The 18,717-nt window shown below is 44.6% G+C and overlaps 1 protein-coding gene across 1 annotated transcript in view; it reads right to left on the minus strand.

Moving 5' to 3' along the window:
* Positions 1 to 3,914: 3,914 nt before the first annotated feature.
* ttll9 (tubulin tyrosine ligase-like family, member 9) overlaps positions 3,915 to 18,717 on the minus strand; it is a 90,263-nt gene continuing 75,460 nt past the window's right edge. Inside the window, exons 12-14 of the mRNA XM_080205103.1 lie at positions 13,223 to 13,336; positions 11,048 to 11,166; positions 3,915 to 4,019 (exon numbers count right to left, since the gene is read on the minus strand). Coding sequence (XP_080061229.1) covers positions 3,943 to 4,019; positions 11,048 to 11,166; positions 13,223 to 13,336 — 310 coding nt within the window. The 3' untranslated portion in view covers positions 3,915 to 3,942. The remainder of the gene's footprint in view (positions 4,020 to 11,047; positions 11,167 to 13,222; positions 13,337 to 18,717) is intronic.

Genomic DNA, 18,717 nt, shown 5'->3' on the forward strand with positions numbered 1-18,717 from the left:
AGTCCTGATTTATGGTGGGTCCAACTGTGTATGAACTGATTTACAGTGTGTCACACTGGGCACTGTCTGAGTTACAGTGCGTCACACTGGGCCTTGTCCTCATTGACAGTGTGCCACTTATTTACACTGATTACTGTCCTGGTTTACATTACACAACATTAAATACGGTCCTGATTTACCATGCATCACACCGAACACTGTCCTGATTTACAATTTGCCACACTGAACACTGTCCTGATTTACAGTGCGTCACACTGAACACTCTCCTGTTTTACAGTATGCCATTCTGGACACTCTTGATTTACAGTGCATCACACTGAGCACTGTTTTGATTTACAGTGTGTCACACTGAGTACTGTCACAAGAACTGTCACTGAACACAAGAAAGATGTGGAGGCATTGGAAAAGGTGCAGAGGAGGTTTATAGAACATAGAACATAGAACATTACAGCGCAGAACAGGCCCTTCGGCCCACGATGTTGCGCCGACCAGTTACAAAAACAATGACCCACTAGCCTATACCAATCCCTTTTCGTCCATAAACCTATCCAGAGATCTCTTAAACGCCCCCAAACTAGACGCATTTACAACTGCAGCAGGCAGGGCATTCCAATCCCTCACCACCCGCTGGGTAAAGAACCTACCCCTGACATCCGTCCTGTAGCTACCCCCCCTTAATTTAAAGTCATGCCCCCTCGTGCTAGCTTTCTCCATCCGAGGAAAAAGGCTATCACTATCCACCCTATCTAAACCTCTAATCATCTTATATGTTTCAATAAGATCCCCTCTTAGCCGCCTTCTTTCCAACGAAAACAACCCTAAATCCCTCAGTCTCTCCTCATAGGACCTCCCCACCATACCAGGCAACATCCTAGTAAACCTCCTCTGCACCCTCTCCAACGCCTCCACATCCTTCTTGTAATGCGGGGACCAGAACTGCACACAGTACTCCAAGTGCGGCCGCACTAGAGTAGTGTACAGTTGCAACATTACACTGCGATTAATACTGTTTACCAGGATGTTGCCTGGTATGGTGGGAAGGTCTTACGAGGAAAGGCTGAGGGACTTGAGGTTATTTTCGTTAGAGAGAAGAAGGTTAAGAGGTGACCTAATTGAGGCATACAAGATGATCAGAGGGTTAGATAGGCTGGACAGTGAGAGCCTTTTTCCTCAGATGGTGATGGCTAACACGAGGGGACATAGCTTTAAATTAAGGGGTGGTAATTATAGGATGGATGTCAGAGGTAGGTTCTTTACTCAGAGGGTAGTAAGGGCGTGGAATGCCCTGCCTGCAGCAGCTGTGGACTCGCCAACTTTAAGGGCGTTCAAATGGTCAGTGGATAGGCATATGGATAACATTGGAATAGTTTAGGTTAGAGGGTCATTAGATTGGTTCCACTGGTCGGCGCAACATCGAGGGCCGAAGGGCCTGTACTGCACTGTAATGTTCTATGTTCACTGTCCTGATTTACAGTGCATAACACTAGGCCCTGTCCTGATTTACAGTGTGTCACTGTGGGCTTGGCCTGATTTACAATGTGTCACACTGGGACATACGCTGATTGACAGTGCATTATACTGGGCATGTCCTGATTTACAGTGCGTCACACTGGGCACTGTCTGAGTTAGTGTGTCGCACTGGACCTTGTCTTCATTTATAATGTGTCACTCTGGGCGCAGTCCTGATTTACAGTGCATGACACTGAACATTCTCCTGCTTTACAGTCCCTCACACTGAGCACTCTCCTGATTTACAATGTTTCGCACAGGGCTCTGTCCTGATTTATAGTGCGTCGTACAGAACACTATCCTGCTTTACATTGCTTAACACTAAATACTGTCCTCATTTACCACACATCACACTGAGCACTGTCCTGATTTACAGTTCACCGCACTGAACACTGTCCTGATTTACAGTGTGCCACACTAAACACTGTCCTGATTTACAGTGTGCCACACTAAACACTGTCCTGATTTACAGTGTGCCACACTGGGCACTATCTTGATTTATAGTGCGCCACACTATGCACTGTTCTGATTTACAGTGCATCACACTGAACACTGTCCTGGTTTACAGTGTGCCACACAGGCACTATCCTGATTTACAGTGCGTCACATCAAGCACTGTCCTGATTTATTGTGTGCAATACTGAGCACTGTCCTGATTTACAATGTGTCACACTGGGCACTGTCCTGGTTTACACTGCATCATATAGGCATGGTCCTGATTTACAGTGTTTGATTCTGAACACTGTCCTGACTTACAGTGCATCACACTGAGCACTAATTTAGATTCAGTAACTGCTGATTTATTATGTTTGTCAGAGGCAAGAGAAGTCTTTATATTTTATTGTTTTACTGTGGTGCTTGGCAGGACCCAGACCTGGGATTAATCTAAGGTCCTGGAATCCATCAAAATGGGCTGTTCCATTGCTTATGGAAGCAGATTGAGTATAGTGCAGCTCTGGCCAATTCAGACTGAAAATAGGATTCATGGGTGGCACGGTGGCACAGTGGTTAGCACTGCTGCCTCATAGCACCAGGGACCTGGGTTCAATTCTGGGCTCAGGAGACTGTCTGAGTGGAATCTGCACGTTCTCTCCGTGTCTGCGTGGGTTTCCTCCCACAGTCCAAATATGTATGGGTTAACTTGATTGGCCATGTTAAATTGCCCCTTCGTATCAGGGGATTAACAGAATACAAAGAACAAACAAAGAGAACAAAGAAAATTACAGCACAGGAACAGGCCTTTGGCCCTCCAAGCCTGCACCGACCATGCTGCCCCCATAAATACGTGGGATTAAGGGAATAGGGCCTAGGTGCAATTGTTGTCAGCGCAAGTTCGATGGGCCAAATGGCCTCCTTCTGCACTGTAAGGATTCTACGATCTGATTCATATTGCTTGACTCAGTTTCCATACTAAAATAGTACACTACTGTGCAGAAAGAGGCCCTTCGGCCCATCGAGTCTGCACTGACCACAATCCCACCCAGGCCCTACCCCCATATCCCTACATATTTTACCTGCTAATCCCTCTAACCTAAGCATCCTAGTACACTAAAGGGCAATTTTTTAGCATGGCTAATCAACCTAACCCACACATCTTTGGGCTGTGGGACAAAACCCATGCAGACACAAGGAGAATGTGCAAACTCCACACAGACAGTGACCCAAACCGGGAATCGAACCCAGGTCCCTGGAGCTGTGAAGCAGCAGTGCTAACCACTGTGCTACCATGCCGCCCCACAGTTAAGTTGATTAAAGGAGTTGATTGCTTGAAAAAGACACTGAGATGGGGATGTGGTTGGACACCTATTTGAAAATCATCACTGTTGATGAAGTGCGAAGGCCACCCATTCCACTGTGAGACATTAACCATTAACAGCAGACTATGGCAGAGACATCCAGCTCACCCTAAGATGTCGTATAAAATCTATCTTGTCTAAACATGGTGTCCAGGTGTGTGTTACAGTCTGGGTACAGACTGAATCATGAATACAACACTGTCCTGTCTCTATAAACAGTGAATGCTCCACATTCCTGGGATTTTGATTCCCAGCTCCAATCTACCACTGAAACCTCCATGTGATCCTCCTTAGACCTGGTTATATTTTTCCAATATATTCAGGCTTGAGTGATCATCCGTTCATAAACCCAGAGTGGGTCATGCTAAGTATTTGCAATCTACTAACACACTGCAGTGAACAACAAATTGGGCGAACTGCAGTGAAACTGAAGTTAACCTGCAGAAGCTAAGTACAGCATCTGCTATGTATCATCTTGCAGAAGTTAGATTGAGTCTGCAGTGTGATACCGGGCAGGATACAGACTGATAAACAGGTACACACAAACAATTGTAGACAGGCTGCCTTGTCCTGTATTACAGTTCAGATACAAGGGTACTACAGCATATGCATTCTCCATCAGTTCCTACATTGCTGCTCATTGCTGCTGTTTCTTCTGTGTAATCAGTGGTTTAAAGAGATGCCACAACTGTTTCTTCCGGTCATTGATGCAGCCTGCAAATAAAACATAACCAAATGAGACATAGGCTGCAGTCAGCGTTAGGGACAGTTACTAAGGAGAACATGCACTCGAGATTTCTCACATCATTTAACATCATTTGCTTTGAACAGCATTCATTTGATGCCAACTGCACCCAATTGCAAGAATTTTACCATCATTTACTCTGGGCCAAATGTGAGAAATTGGCACCAGCTTAGGGGTTTAAAAAAAAGGGCATGGACAAGTTAGGCCAAAGGGCCTGTTTCCATGCTGTAAACCTCTATGACTCTATGACTATATGACTTGCATTCAGGAGCAATCATCTGGTTATCATTCTACTCCATTTTCACCAGAACCATATTGCGATGTCAACTGACATAATGTTCATCAGTCTTCCGTCTTGCAGTGATCACAATGAAATGTGACTATATACAGCCAAAAGCATTCTCAACTCCCAGCTGATTATGAATGCACTATGTAGGGACACACTCTTCCTCCTGCTACTATAAACACCCCAATCCAATTCTTCATCTCCCCCTCTCCTACAACCTTATTCCCCTTTCCTTCTCCTCTTTCCCCCATCTTCCTTTTGCCTTCCACTCTTTTGCGTCCCCTCCAACCCCTCTTACCCTCTTCCCTACTTCTCCCATTTTCCCCATTCACTCCCTTCTCTTTCTCTATCCCTTCTCCTCTTTCCTATTTTCTCCCTCACCTCTTTCACCCACCTCTGACCCTCCCCTCGTTTCCTTCTCTTCATCCCCCACTAACCCCCCAGCCAGAGGTTGCTGATCTCAGGGAAGTGATGTTTTTGTGGTGAAGATCTGAAACTAGAGCAGGAGCAGTGAGGATTGTGGTGAAGAGGAAGTATTGGGGAATGCAGGAGCAGAGGGGTGACGTTGAGGTGTCATCTATATAGAGTTTGGGTGGGTGGGGGAAGGTTGTTTGAGAGAAGTCGGTGAGTCCTGAAGCACGGAGGCTGGTAGGAGAGGAAGAAGGGGGAGCATTTGGGGCCATGGTTTGGAGGCTGGAAAGAGGCAGTAGATACAGGAAGGAGACTTTAGACCCCTGATATTGGAGGCGCAGGGTGCAGACTGGAGGAGTTTAGGCTCAGAGATTTGGGAGATTTGGACCCTGAGACCTGGGCGGTGGGTGGGTGGAAAGTCTAGATCCTGATATTAAAGTGAATTAAGCAACTGGGAATCAATTAAAAGCACTTGAAAGTGGAATGATTTATTTTGACAAAATGAAAATCTAAATACATTCAGATATTACTTAAGTAATTAATTTCCTTGCATTTTTCAATATAAACTGCTTAGTGCATTTGATAGCTTTAAGCATGCTGGATAACTGACAAGCAAAAACTGGAAGGAATCCTCACTCAATTTGGGTACTTTAACGAGTTTTAATGTCAGTGAAGGCCCTGATGTAAAAGCTACTGGTCTGCCATTCTGGACATAAACTATGCAGGTACGTGGGAGTACAGGTCAAAATATTGTCATACCAGTGGGGCTGATTGTGCCTATTTGAGCTTGTTGAATGCAATAGTGTGGTGCTCCTGCTAACAGCATTCATCAGCTTGATGAAGAGCTGATGAAGGGGTTCGGTGAGATCACTGCACCATTGTACTTGGAAAGATAATTTGTCATACCAAGGAAACACTGTAAAGCATGCTCATTCACAGGAATGGCCATTTGTTGTATAGCCATTATCTTGAATGGATTTGGCTTCACACCATCAGCTGTGAGTCAGTGACTCTTGTAGACTGGTTGACTTTGAATCTGCACTTAGCATGGTTGAGCTTTAACTATATGGTCCCGATTCTGTTAAGGACTCCACGAAGACATACGACGATTTTTCAGGGGTTGGCCTGCGAAGAGTTGCTACAAACACCATTGGAAAACCTCACTGCCAGTGGTGATCTCATAAGTATATGTAGAAAACTGTATTTGCTTTCTGGAATGTGCTGAGTTTTGAGTGTTCTTCATCCAGCAGGATTTGCCAGAACCCGCAGAACCCAAGGTGAAAACCTTGTCATTGACTATGTCAGCTATAACATGTTCAACCATTTTCACAGGGTGATGAGTACTGGGTTGATGCAAATCCTGACAGTTTTACTTACTGCAGCCACCGCTGCTGAAACCCACTGTGTGGCCTTGTCTATGGCGGCTATGATACCCAGTGTTGTCATCTGGTCCAGCTCATCCACTAATTCTGCTTCATCGCTACAGGAACACTTCTCACATCACACACTGCTGGTGGAATTAAGTGATCTAACCTCATATGATTACAGGTAGCTTCCCACTGACAACATAGTTCAACTTGTGTTTATATTCTATCATTTCCGGGGCCTGGTGCTGCAGACTGTGTACACCTGCACCATGGTAGATTAGCCCCAACTGTTCCAAAGGCCCAAGAGTGGCTTACATTTTGGTCAATGACATGAAGCTCGATGCATGCAGTGGAAAGTGACCACACCTTCCATATGGGTAGTTTGTCTGCCATATGCCGTGAAGTCCAGTTGAGCATTCGGGTCTGGTGCTGCATATGAGTCAATTCTTGTAACATCTTTCTGGGCAGTACATTGCACTTTGCTCCAACGTCGACATTTACTATTAGCTTTGTATTGCTGTAGGCAACGTTTAACATGGTAAAATCTCACTTCCTCGTAATGGTATCAACACTCTCACAGTAGAGTGCTGTTAGAGAGACTCAGTGGTTTGGTTGCTCTGAGCTCCAATTTGTTTACCTTATTCATGCTTTGAACCCTGGAATAGCGACTGGCTGCAATGCGACTGATGGCTTAAGCAGGCTGATGTGGCTTTGATATGCAGCATTTCACAAAATGGTTCCATTTGCCACATTTGTTACAGCATTTACCAAATGCCAAACATGCAATTCTGTTCTGAGTGATGGCCCGCACAGTTGGGGCAGGGTGTGCCTTGTACCACAAAAACTTCTGTTTCCAACTTAGTTCTTTGCTGTTTCTTCCTGACTGCTCATTCAGTATTACAGATGCTGATGGCTGATTCCAGTGTTAAATCTTTCTCATGAAGAAGCTGCTTGCAGACAACATCAATATGGACCCCACACACAACATGATCTCTCTCAGATTGTTGAGGGGGTCAAATGCACATTTCTTTGCAAGGATTTTAGAGTTGTGGTATGTGACTGAAACATCAAACTTTTGGTTGGTAGTATTGAATGCGTTTCTATCCAACATGATGTTTTTTGTTGACGTGGATATGTACTCGGACATTTTTAACAATTTCTGAGTCCTCCTCTTTTTCCTATTGATAAATAAAAGATTCAAATTTCTCAACGGCCTCAAGGCCTGATAAGTTTGATAAAGTGTATGCCTGTACCTGCCTGGATTTGTCTGACAGACTGGCACCACAGTAAATATGCCACTCTTTCTCAAATTTTGTCCAATTGTCTGCGATGTTTTTGCCCAATACAAGTGGGTCAATGCAGTGAAGTTGCTATGTCATTCTGCCAAGTCCTGACATCATGTACAAGTGCCACGTACCCAAAGACTGGTGATCAAGACTGAGAACAACCATACTTAGCTGAATAATTTGAGCAGTTGTTACTTGCTGTGTATATGCCCACTCCACGGAGAATCGCTGTGCTCCCATACGTGAATCCGCCTGTACCTTTCATCACCCTGGCGTTCACATGAACACGCAGTCTACCCCCCCACCCCCGGTACTAAATAATATTTGAGATGGCTGAGTGGTTTATTTGTATCTTTTTATCTCTCACAGATTCAACTACTTTTTACCTCCAACTTATTAATTTATATCTCCTCATTTGAAATCCAAAACTCAATGTGAAGAATTCCAAGTTAATACAATAGTCCTCTTTACCCTCTGTAAGTAACTGATCTATATAACCTCCCACAGAAATGTTACAGTGCAGAATAAGACCATTCGGCCCGTCTGACTGCACCAGCTCTCTAAATGAGTTTTTCACTTGCGGCCATTCAAACTGCCATCCTTTTCTAAATAAGTTATAATTAATTACCTTGGATTTCATTTCCAGATGAAACATCATCAGCCCAACTTCAAATCCTGCCAGGTACTTCTAGTCCGGCATCCACAATCTGGTCACCTCATTGTCTCTTTCTGAACTTCTCTCCTCTTCCATTTATTGGCCTTCGCCTAAAGGGTTTCTCAAGAAGTTACTGGGCACCTGCATCATGTCCTTTCCTTGTATTTTATCTAATACAGTGACTATTGGCAGCTATCTTGCCTGTGGAGAGCATCAGAGTCTAGGATACAGGGGTAACTAGGTAGTGATCAGGTTTGAGAATAGCCCTGACTGGGATTACCCTTTGTTACCATTATAGCCAACCAACATACAAAGTTGGAGCAGGAGGCCGCTAATATGGCCATTCAAATCTGCTCCTATGGCCATGATTTCCTTAACAAGCAAACTGGGAACTGAATCTGAATCTGCTCTGCTGGCTCAGTCACATAATGTCTTGACAACTGAATTATCAGGGAACACTTTTTCTCATTATAGCTGTCAATTCTGGCAACTGTTCCCTCACTGGTAGCTCCTGCCCTGTCTAAAAATGTTAACATTGTTTTTGCTTTCATGTGTATTTAATGTTCTCAATTACAATTTGACATCAAAAGTTCTAATTTGGAAGTAATTTGACATCAAATTTGATAGCACACTCAAAGCTATTCAGTACACTGATAATTATCCAGCACAGTTAAATTTATCCAGTACGCTGATAATTATCCAGAACAGTTAAATTTATTCAGTACGCTGATAATTATCCAGCACTGTTAAATTTATTCAGTATGCTGACAAATATCCATCACAGTTAAATTTATTCAGTATGCTGATAATTATCCATCACAGTTAAATTTATTCAGTATGCTGACAAATATCCATCACAGTTAAATTTATTCAGTACGCTGATAATTATCCAGAACAGTTAAATTTATTCAGTACGCTGACAATTATCCATCAAAGTTAAATTTATTCAGTATGCTGACAAATATCCATCACAGTTAAATTTATTCAGTACGCTGACAATTATCCATCACAGTTAAAGTTATCCGTCACAGCTGAAATTATCCAACATGCTGACAATTATCCAGCACAGTCAGAGACACCCAGCTCACTCAAAACTATCCAGCATAGTTAAAGTTATCCAGTATGCTCACAATTATCCAGCACAGTTAGAGATACCCAGCACACTCAAAGTTATCCAGTCATGCTCAAACTATCACTTGTCAGAAACTGCATGCCTTCATCCTGTAAGTGTTGGAACTGAAAATCAGCCACTCATAACTGTTCTAAAAGAAGTTTCTTCACACTGTGTCTGCACAGCCGCCACTGCACCTACATGAAGCCTGGACCTCCCATGGTCACTTACGGCAGCTGATATTTTCGAATACAGTCCTGGTCAGCGCACATTCTGGGCAGTTTGAACTATAAAGATTGCTCAGGGATAACAATAAACCTTTATTGTTCTAAGTCCTTGGATGCCAGTCATTGCAACCAGTACATCATTAGGGCTTGTTATACACAATGAAATTGGTATAAGATGGACTGTCCAATCAATAAAGGGATGAAAGGATATATAAAAATAAGGAAATTATTTTAATGGAAGACTTCTTTCAACCTTATTCAGTTATTCAAAGCAGTAGAGAACCCAAGTTGGTAAATGTAACAAACTATTTCATGCATCAGGGAAACATGGAAGACATCATTCAACTGAACTTAAACAAGCTTAACACGTTAAAGTTACATAGAGATGAAATTCTTTGGAGACGTTCACATTTCAGATCAAGATTCTGGAAAGTTTTGCCTGCAATAACCATAATCTGCTTGATGAACTCAGGGCTGGAGTAGTCAGCTTCAGTAAGTGGCTGGCCTCATATCTGAATATCAGGGAGGGATAGGTTTAATAGATATATTAGAGAATGAAGGTGGGAGTGGGAGAGGAGACCCCAATATCTGGAGAGGGAGAGAGGGCTGCTGTTAGGAAAGTGAAAAGGATTCATGGTCAGGTAGTGTGGCAGTGCTATCCTTAGTATTCTTCAATAGTGCCTGCCTCTAGAAATGGTGTGGAAAGATGAGATAGCTGCAAACACAAGGCTGAGCCACTGGGGCAATGCAGGGGTATCAGAGGAGCATCTGCAATTCGCTGGCACAAGGAAGGAGTCTCAAGTGAGGATATGCCATGAGCTAGGGGAATGCAGAGGGAGTAGGTAAAAACATAGCAAAGCAAATGCTGCATCAATGGATCTGATTATTCAGTTTACAGGTAAAAGTCTGAGATTTTTGTGTCAGTCTCGATCAAGCCTTTGTCAAGTTAACAACTATTTAATAAACCTGTGTTGTTGCTTGCACCCAATTCTACATGCTACAGCTCCAAGTTCTTTTATCCTACAAGTGCAGTTTCTAACAGTACGATATCTAGATTTCTATTGCTGCATCTACCTGCCCACCCTTTAGGCAAAAGCTGCATTGTTTTAAGTTCTGGTATGTACTATGTGTGTGATTTGATTCTAAAATCCTTACCCTCTCCCAAGCCCCAACCATAGTCCCTCAACTTTGGACTTGAATGATGTGAATTAGCATGCTATTACACCCACATTCAATGACAGAAAAATAAGTTATTTATAACACAAAGGGTTATCCAGACTCGAAATGTTGGCTATATTTTCTCTCGATGTGGAGATGCCGGCGTTGGATTGGTGTAAACACAGTAAGAAGTCTCACAACACCAGGTTAAAGTCCAACAGGTTTATTTGATAGTAAACGCCACAGTAAAAGCTTGTGGTGTTTACTATCAAATAAACCTGTTGGACTTTAACCTGGTGTTGTGAGACTTCTTACTCTATTTTCTCTCCACAGATGCTGTCAGACCTGTTAAGATTTTTCAGCGTTTTCTGTTTTTGTGTTAGATTCCAGTAGTTGCAGTGTTTTGCTCTTATATTATTAAAGTTATGTATAAAACTTCCACAAGCATAAAATAAAACAGTAATAAATAGAAGAAAGAATATCATTGTGCTATTACCTAAGCGAGTGTTAGCAATGAGATTGATGCCTCCATCGAAGTTCCCATCGTCACTGTACACAGGACCATCATTCCACATCAGGTCAAATCCTCCAATCTGTTTCTCCTTCCCAGACAGTCTGTCATGTGAAGTACATGCCACATCAATAAAGATTCTTCTGCAGTAGGAACATTTTTGACAATATGTTCCATCACAAATTCATTAGCACTTCTCTCCTGCCCTTTATGGTCTTCATTGCATCACCTTTTTCTCCTGCTTACTCTCAGTGCATCATTCCTGACTGAGATTCACTAACAAAGTCTCGACCAATTAGTTTCACTTGAAAGTTAATGGTTGAATATTGGGGATTCTGTGGCTGAGGGCTTGTGTCATGTAATGTACTTCTCTCATGTGCTACAAAACCTACTCAGGTCCCAAAATAGCAGTAAGGAACAGACACACACTTTCACCACACTGATAGAGTGAAGAAGGTAGCACCTGTGTCAGTGCACTCACCAGTTGTATTTAAACTCAGTCTTGGGGGTATTAGGCCCACTCCACTGCGACCCCTTCTTCAGAGCAGAACTCAGCCCTATAGGCTCACCAAGACTCTGGCAACTGTTCATTTAAGTGTTGCTGAAGGTTCTCAATGCAGGTTTTGAGCTGCCTCTTGTCATGGTATTTGAGGAGGAGGTGTGGCTATACCATTGCAGAGTGGAGGAAATGGTCAGGACATCTGGTGGACACTAGAATCTATTCAAACCTTCTGGGTCTTGGAGATAGGGTCCAGTCTGAAGGCAATAATATTGATCATAATGAGAGAGGTGGAATCTATGGAACTGCTAAAGGGTACAAAACGCCTTCTGTGAAGGAGTTCCCTTTTTACATTATCCGCAATCTTATTTGGTGATTAACAAAGGCTGTGCAGACGCTTGGTAGAAAACCTCAAGAGTTACGACATCCATTTTACTTGAAGGCCAGGAACCATACATGATTCCTCAATCCAAATCCTTCAATAGCATCTTCCAAATGCACAAACTCTCCAACCTAGAAAGACAGGAGCAGCAGACACCTGGGAACACCACTACCTGCAAGTTCTCCTCCAAGTCACTCACCTTCTTGACTTAGAAATATATCAGCTGTTCCTTCACTATCGATAGGTCAAAATCCTGGAAGTCCCTCCCCAACAGCACCATGCGGGTACCTACACCTCAGGAACTTCAATGGTTTAAGAAGGCAGCTCACCACCATCTGAAGGGCAATTAGGGATGGACAATAAATGCTGCCTTAGCCAGCAATGTCCAAATCTCATAAACAAAAAATAGGCTGTTTACTGTTCATGCTCCACATTTGGGAGGCTCAATCCCTTATTTCCATTTTGGAAACTGAATATGCTTGAGGTATTTTCATGTCATTATATGGTGTTGTATTCAACTCCGTCCTTTATATGATCTCAAGTATTGCGTACTAACAGCTCACAGGTTTGCATATTTAAAATTGGGAGAAATGTGAAGGCCTCAGAACACTGTGACTGATAACATTTCCTTAGCATTTCTCTACAATTAGTTCATTCCTGTTCCTATATTACAAATCACAGGCTTGATGTAATAGCTTCTGACACTCCTGTGCAGTACCAGGAGAGTGCTGAATTGTTGGTAAGTTCCACCTTCTGGATCATCTGGATGGTGAAAAGTTATGGGTTTTTTTGAAGATTTTCAAGACTTGTGTTCTGGGCCACCTCCCCGACTTAGGGGGAGATGGTGGCATAGTGATAATGTCATTGAACAAGTAACCCAGAGGGCCAGGTTAATGCTCTGGGTCATGGATTCACTTCCCACCATGGCAGCTGGTGGAATTTCAATTCCGTCAATAAACATGAAATATAAAGCTAGCCTCAGTAATGGTGATGATTGTTGTAAAAACCACTTTTGACATTCATTTCATCCTTCAAAGAAGGAAATCTGCTATCCTTACCTGGTCTGGCGGCCTACATGTGACTTCAAAACCACAGTAATGTATTTGACTCTTAAACATCTGAGCAAACCAAGGATGGACAACACAGTCATTCCTGTGTGCAAATTGGCCACTCCATCTGTCTACAACTCCACAAGAATGATTCATCAGCTAGGAAGCATTTTAGAATAATCTGAGGACTTGGGAGACTTGATATAAACGCAAAGCCTTCCAGTACTCACCTTCCTTCCATGTCTACAACATGCACTGTATCCTCCAGCAAACGGCACTTCAGCTCATAATCTTCCTGGCTGCTAGCTATCAGTGAAGGGGAAGCATTCACCTCCAAAAGCCACCTGAAGAAACAGAAAGACATTAAAGATGTTTGTCAGATTGGCTAAAGGGAGGAGATAGGGACTTTGTTTGCTGGAGCAGAAGAGTGAAGGAGCAGAGAGAGAGATAAGAATTTACCTGTTAAAACTGTCTAAATAAGTTTAAAGCACTTTGTTCCTTGTTGAACTGTTTAAATCATTTAAAAGCATTTTTGTGGGCTTTTTGTATTTACCGCTTTAAGAATTCTGAGGGAGTGTTTAGAAGGGAGTTGTGGGCCAGCAAGCTTTAAATCAGCGCCAGGTTTAAAAGGAGGCCTGATATAGACAGCGGGCAGCGTCAAAGCGGGCAGCGGAGTGAGTGGGAAGCAGAGTGAGCTAATAGGGCTTAATATCAAAAAGGGCTTGAGTGAAAAACGGCCAGGTGAGTTTGTTTGAAAAAACAAGGAAAAAAAAAATATTTTTCAATACTACTACAGTGAATAATGGAGGGGCATGTGATGTGTGGTTTCTGTATGATGTGGGAACTGGTGGACCCCAGGGTCCTTCCCAGTGACCATGTCTGTAGTAAGTGCAGGTTGCTGGAGGAGCTCCAGCTCAAAGTGGATGAGCTGGCCTCTGAGCTACAGACACTGAGGCTCATCAGGGGGAGAGAGGGTGCCAATGTCAATGGGGTGCAAGTCACATCCACCCCCCCCTAGACTGGCTAACTCTAAGGGTCAGGGACAAGAGGGGGCTGCTGGGAGGAGGAAGGGGGGTGAGGAGCGGAGGCCTCAGCCTCTTAATCTGCATAACAGGTCTGAGGTTCTTGCTTCCAGTCTGGAAGAGGACGAGGCAGGTGAGGTTGGTGAGCAAACTGCACACGGTACAGTGATGCAGCAGGACATAGGCAAAGAGAAGGGGAAAAGGAACGTAGTAGTGATTGGGGATAGTGGGGTGAAGGGTATTGACACTGCCCTTTGTCACAATGACAAAGTGCACAGAAGGGTGTGTTGTCTGCCTGGTGCTCGGGTACAGGATGTCGCAGCTGGGCTGCATAGGAACCTGGAGTGGGAGGGTGAGAATCCGGTCGTTGTGGTACATGTGGGTGCCAACAAGGTAGGCAAAATGCGAACTGAGGATCTGGGGAGGGAGTATGAAAAGCTGGGAATGGAATTAAAAAGTAGAACCGACAAGGTGGTTGTCTCTGGGCTACTGCCTGAACCGAGTGCAGACGGGCGTAGGGTTGATAGGATTAAGGAAGTGAATGGGTGGCTCAGGGAAGGAATCGGTTTGAATTTATGGGGCATTGGCATCAGTATTGGGGTAGGTGGGACCTGTTCGGGCGGGATGGGGTTGGTCTGAACCGTGCTGGGACCAGAGTCCTGGCGAATCGAGTAAAGAGGACTGTAGACAGGGCTTTAAACTAATTAGGGGGGGGAGGGTGAGGGTGCGAGGGTAGGTGACATTACGAGGTCTAAAGTTAAGGAGAGGGTACAGGTAAGGGAAGAGGCCGAGGATGTCCCAATAATGAAGGGAGGAGGGGGCATGAGTATGGTTGGTGGCGTTCCGGCAGATAGGGTCCAGGTGAAGGCTGGGATGAAAGTACTTTATCTGAATGCACGAAGCATTCGGAATAAAGTGGATGAGCTGGTGGCGCAGATCAGCACAAATGGATATGATCTGGTGGCCATTACAGAGATGTGGCTGCAAGGTGACAGGGACTGGGAGCTGAATGTCCAGGGGTATCAAGTGTTTAGGAAGGATAGGCGGGAGGAAAGAGGGGGTGGCGTAGCTCTGCTGATTAAGGATAGCATCAGGGTGGTAGCAAGGGATGATATTGGAGCCAAAGAGCAGAAAGTGGAATCGTTGTGGGTGGAGATTAGGAACAACAAAGGGAGGAAGACGCTGGAGGGTGTCATCTATAGGCCCCCGAATAATGATCTGGAGGTGGGGCGGGCTGTTAACGTGCAAATAAGTGCGGCGTGCAGGAATGGGATGGCCGTAGTTATGGGGGATTTCAATCTGCATATTGATTGGTCGACCCATGTTAGACGCGGTGGGCTCGAGGAGGAGTTCTTGGAATGCTGCCGGGATAATTTCCTTGAACAGTGTGTGTTGGAGCTGACGAGGGAGCGAGCTATCTTGGATCTGGTGTTATGTAATGAGGCAGGTAGAATTAAGGACCTTGCGGTGAAGGATCCTCTTGGAGAGAGTGATCATTGTATGGTGGAGTTTCTGGTGCAGATGGAGGAGGAGAAAGTGGGTTCCCGGACACGCGTACTTTGTTTGAATAGAGGGGAGCACGGTAGGATGAGAGAAGAATTGGCGAATGTTGACTGGGGGAGCGCGTTGGAAGGTAGGTCTGCTGAGGAGCAGTGGAGGATCTTTAAGGAGATCTTTCTTGGTGCTCAGCAGAAATTTATTCCGATGGTCAAAAAGGACCGTAGGAGGAGAGGTAATAAGCCGTGGATAACGAAGGAGGTGAAGGAAAGTGTTAAATTAAAAGCGGAGGCGTTTAGAGTAGCTAAGAGTAGTGGGCGAGAAGAGGATTGGGAGAGGTTTAAATGTCAACAAAGATTGACAAAGAAGTTGATAAAGAAGGGTAGGAGAAACTATGAAGCTGGGCTAGCGCTTAATATAAAAAAGGATAGCAAGAGTTTTTATAAATATATAAAAAGGAAGAGGCTGGCTAGGGTGAACGTTGGTCCTTTAGAGGATGAGAAAAGGAACCTAGTGGTAGGGGATGGGGATATGGCTAAGGTCTTGAATAACTTTTTTGTTTCTGTCTTCACGGAGGAGGACGTGAATAATTTGCCGGGTGTTAGCGATGGAAAGGTGGTAGCACTGGAGGGTCTTAATGACATTAATGTTACTAGAGAGGCGGTGCTCGACAGACTGGAGGGGCTGATTGTGGACAAGTCCCCAGGACCGGATGGAATGCATCCGAGGGTTCTGAAAGAAATGGCGGAGGTGATAGTGGATGCCTTGGTGGATATTTTCCAGACGTCGCTGGATTCCGGGGAAGTGCCGGAAGATTGGAAAAAGGCTAATTTTACGCCGTTGTTTAAGAAGGGTGCCAGGCAGAAGGCGGGGAATTATAGGCCGGTTAGTTTAACGTCTGTGGTAGGTAAAATGTTAGAATCTGTCATTAAGGAGGAAATTGCGAGGCATCTAGAAGGGAATTGCTTGATAGAGCAGACGCAGCACGGTTTCATTAAAGGGAAGTCATGTCTGACAAATTTACTGGAGTTCTATGAGGATGTGTCTAGGGCGGTGGATAGAGGAGAGCCGGTGGATGTGGTCTTTCTGGATTTTCAGAAGGCGTTTGACAAAGTACCTCACAAGAGGTTATTGCAGAAGGTCGGGGGACATGGAATTGGGGGTAGGGTGTTAGCGTGGATAGAGGATTGGTTGTCAAATAGGAGGCAGAGAGTGGGGGTCAACGGGTGCTATTCGGATTGGCGGATGGTGACTAGTGGAGTGCCCCAGGGGTCAGTGCTGGGGCCTCAGCTATTTACCATTTATATAGATGATCTGGAGGAGGGAACCGAGTGTAGGGTGTCGAAATTTGCTGATGACACCAAGATTGGGGGAAAGGCAAATTGTGCGGAGGGTGTGGAGAGTCTGCAGAAGGATCTAGATAGGCTGGGCGAATGGGCCAGGAAATGGCAAATGGAATTTAATGTTGGCAAGTGTGAGGTGGTCCACTTTGGTAGGAATAATGGTAGGAAGGATTATTACTTACGTGGCGAAAAACTGCAGCAGGCGACGGTGCAGAGGGACCTCGGGGTCCTTGTGCATGAGTCGCAAAAACCCAGCAAAAACCTAGCTATGGTTGATTCAACTTTCCTGTTTGATTGTTGTGTTTAAAAGCAGAGACGTTGGTCAGACTTTTGCCATTTCGCCAGAGAGTTCAGCTGGAGAGAGTGCAGAGGAGGTTTACCAGGATGCTGCCTGGTATGGAAGGACTGGGTTATGAGGAAAGATTGGGTAAACTGGGGCTCTTTTTCTTAGAAAGACGGAGATTGAGGGGGGATCTGATAGAGGCGTATAAAATAATGAAGGGTATAGATAGAGTAAACAGTGGCAGGCTTTTTCCGAGATTGGAGACAAATATCACGAGGGGCCACGAGCTTAGGGTGAGGGGGGAGAGGTGTAATTTGGATACTAGAGGGAGGTTTTTCACACAGAAAGTCATGGGGGTATGGAATACACTACCAAGTAAGGTGGTGGAGGCAGGCACACTGGACTTGTTTAAGGTTTACTTAGATAGGCACATGAGCGAAACAGGGATGGAGGGTTATAGGAGACGGTTTTAAATAAGGGTCAGAGCCTCGGGACATTACTGGAAATCTAATGCTACATGTGTTGATGTTTTGTCTCTTTTACTGTGAAGGTGCTTCGGTCCACCTTGTTGTCTAACGAGGGGCATACACACGGTGGGTCATGCGTGGGCTGCTCTTGGATGTTTCGAGGGTAGCCCAGTACTTCACGTCGATGTGTGTGTTTAAAACTGGACCAGCAGATGGGCACCACAACAGCTCAGTGACTATCACTGCTAACTGTGCAGATACATGGATTTGGGCCAGTGTCTGTGGGAGTTTGCGCATTCTCCCTGTGGTTGCGTGGGTTTCCTCCGGGTGCTCCGGTTTCCTCCCATACCCCAAAGATGTGCTCTTAGGCTGATTGGTGTAACAAATTGTCCCTAAATCATTCTCCCCGAATCTGGTTTCCAATGGTGGTACCATAAGCATAGACACGGGTCGAGGGAGGTGTAGGAAAAATGCATTGTTAATATGGCGGCGCGGGCTCGTTGGGCCGAAGGGCCTGTTTCCTGTGCTGTGTTGTTCTTTGTTCTTTGTTCTCTCAGTGCATTGGATTGTCAACCTTAACTTTTACGCTCAAGTGGGATTTGAACTGAGAAACTTGTGATCCAGCTGAGTTGCAATGGGCACTCAATTTAATACTCGTATTTCTTCATTCTTTTCACGGGATGAGATTTATTGCCCTTGAACTGAGTTGCTTGCTGGGCCATTTCATAGGGCAGTTAAGAATCAACCATTGAGTCTCATGTCATACGTAGGACAAACTTGTTAAGAAACTAGGTGAGTCCAAAGATACGCGAGCTAGATGGATTGGCCAAACTAAATTGTCCCTTCGTGTCAGGGGGACTCACTAGGATAAATGCATGGGGTTATGGGGATAGAGCCTGGGTGGCATTGTGGTTGGTGCAGACTCAATAGGACGAATGGCCTCTTTCTGCACTGTAAGATTCTATGATCTATGAACATTAGCAAGCCAAATGCTTTATTTTTAAAAACAATCAATGATGGTTTCGTGGCAACAATTACTCATGGTTAACTTTGTATTCCAAATTTGGATTTAAATTCCACCAGCTGTCTTTGAATTAGGGCATTAGCCTGGGC

Source organism: Carcharhinus amblyrhynchos, chromosome 16 (genome assembly GCF_965287045.1).
Source record: "Carcharhinus amblyrhynchos chromosome 16, sCarAmb.v2.hapA, whole genome shotgun sequence".
In the NCBI taxonomy this organism is placed as follows: domain Eukaryota; kingdom Metazoa; phylum Chordata; class Chondrichthyes; order Carcharhiniformes; family Carcharhinidae; genus Carcharhinus; species Carcharhinus amblyrhynchos.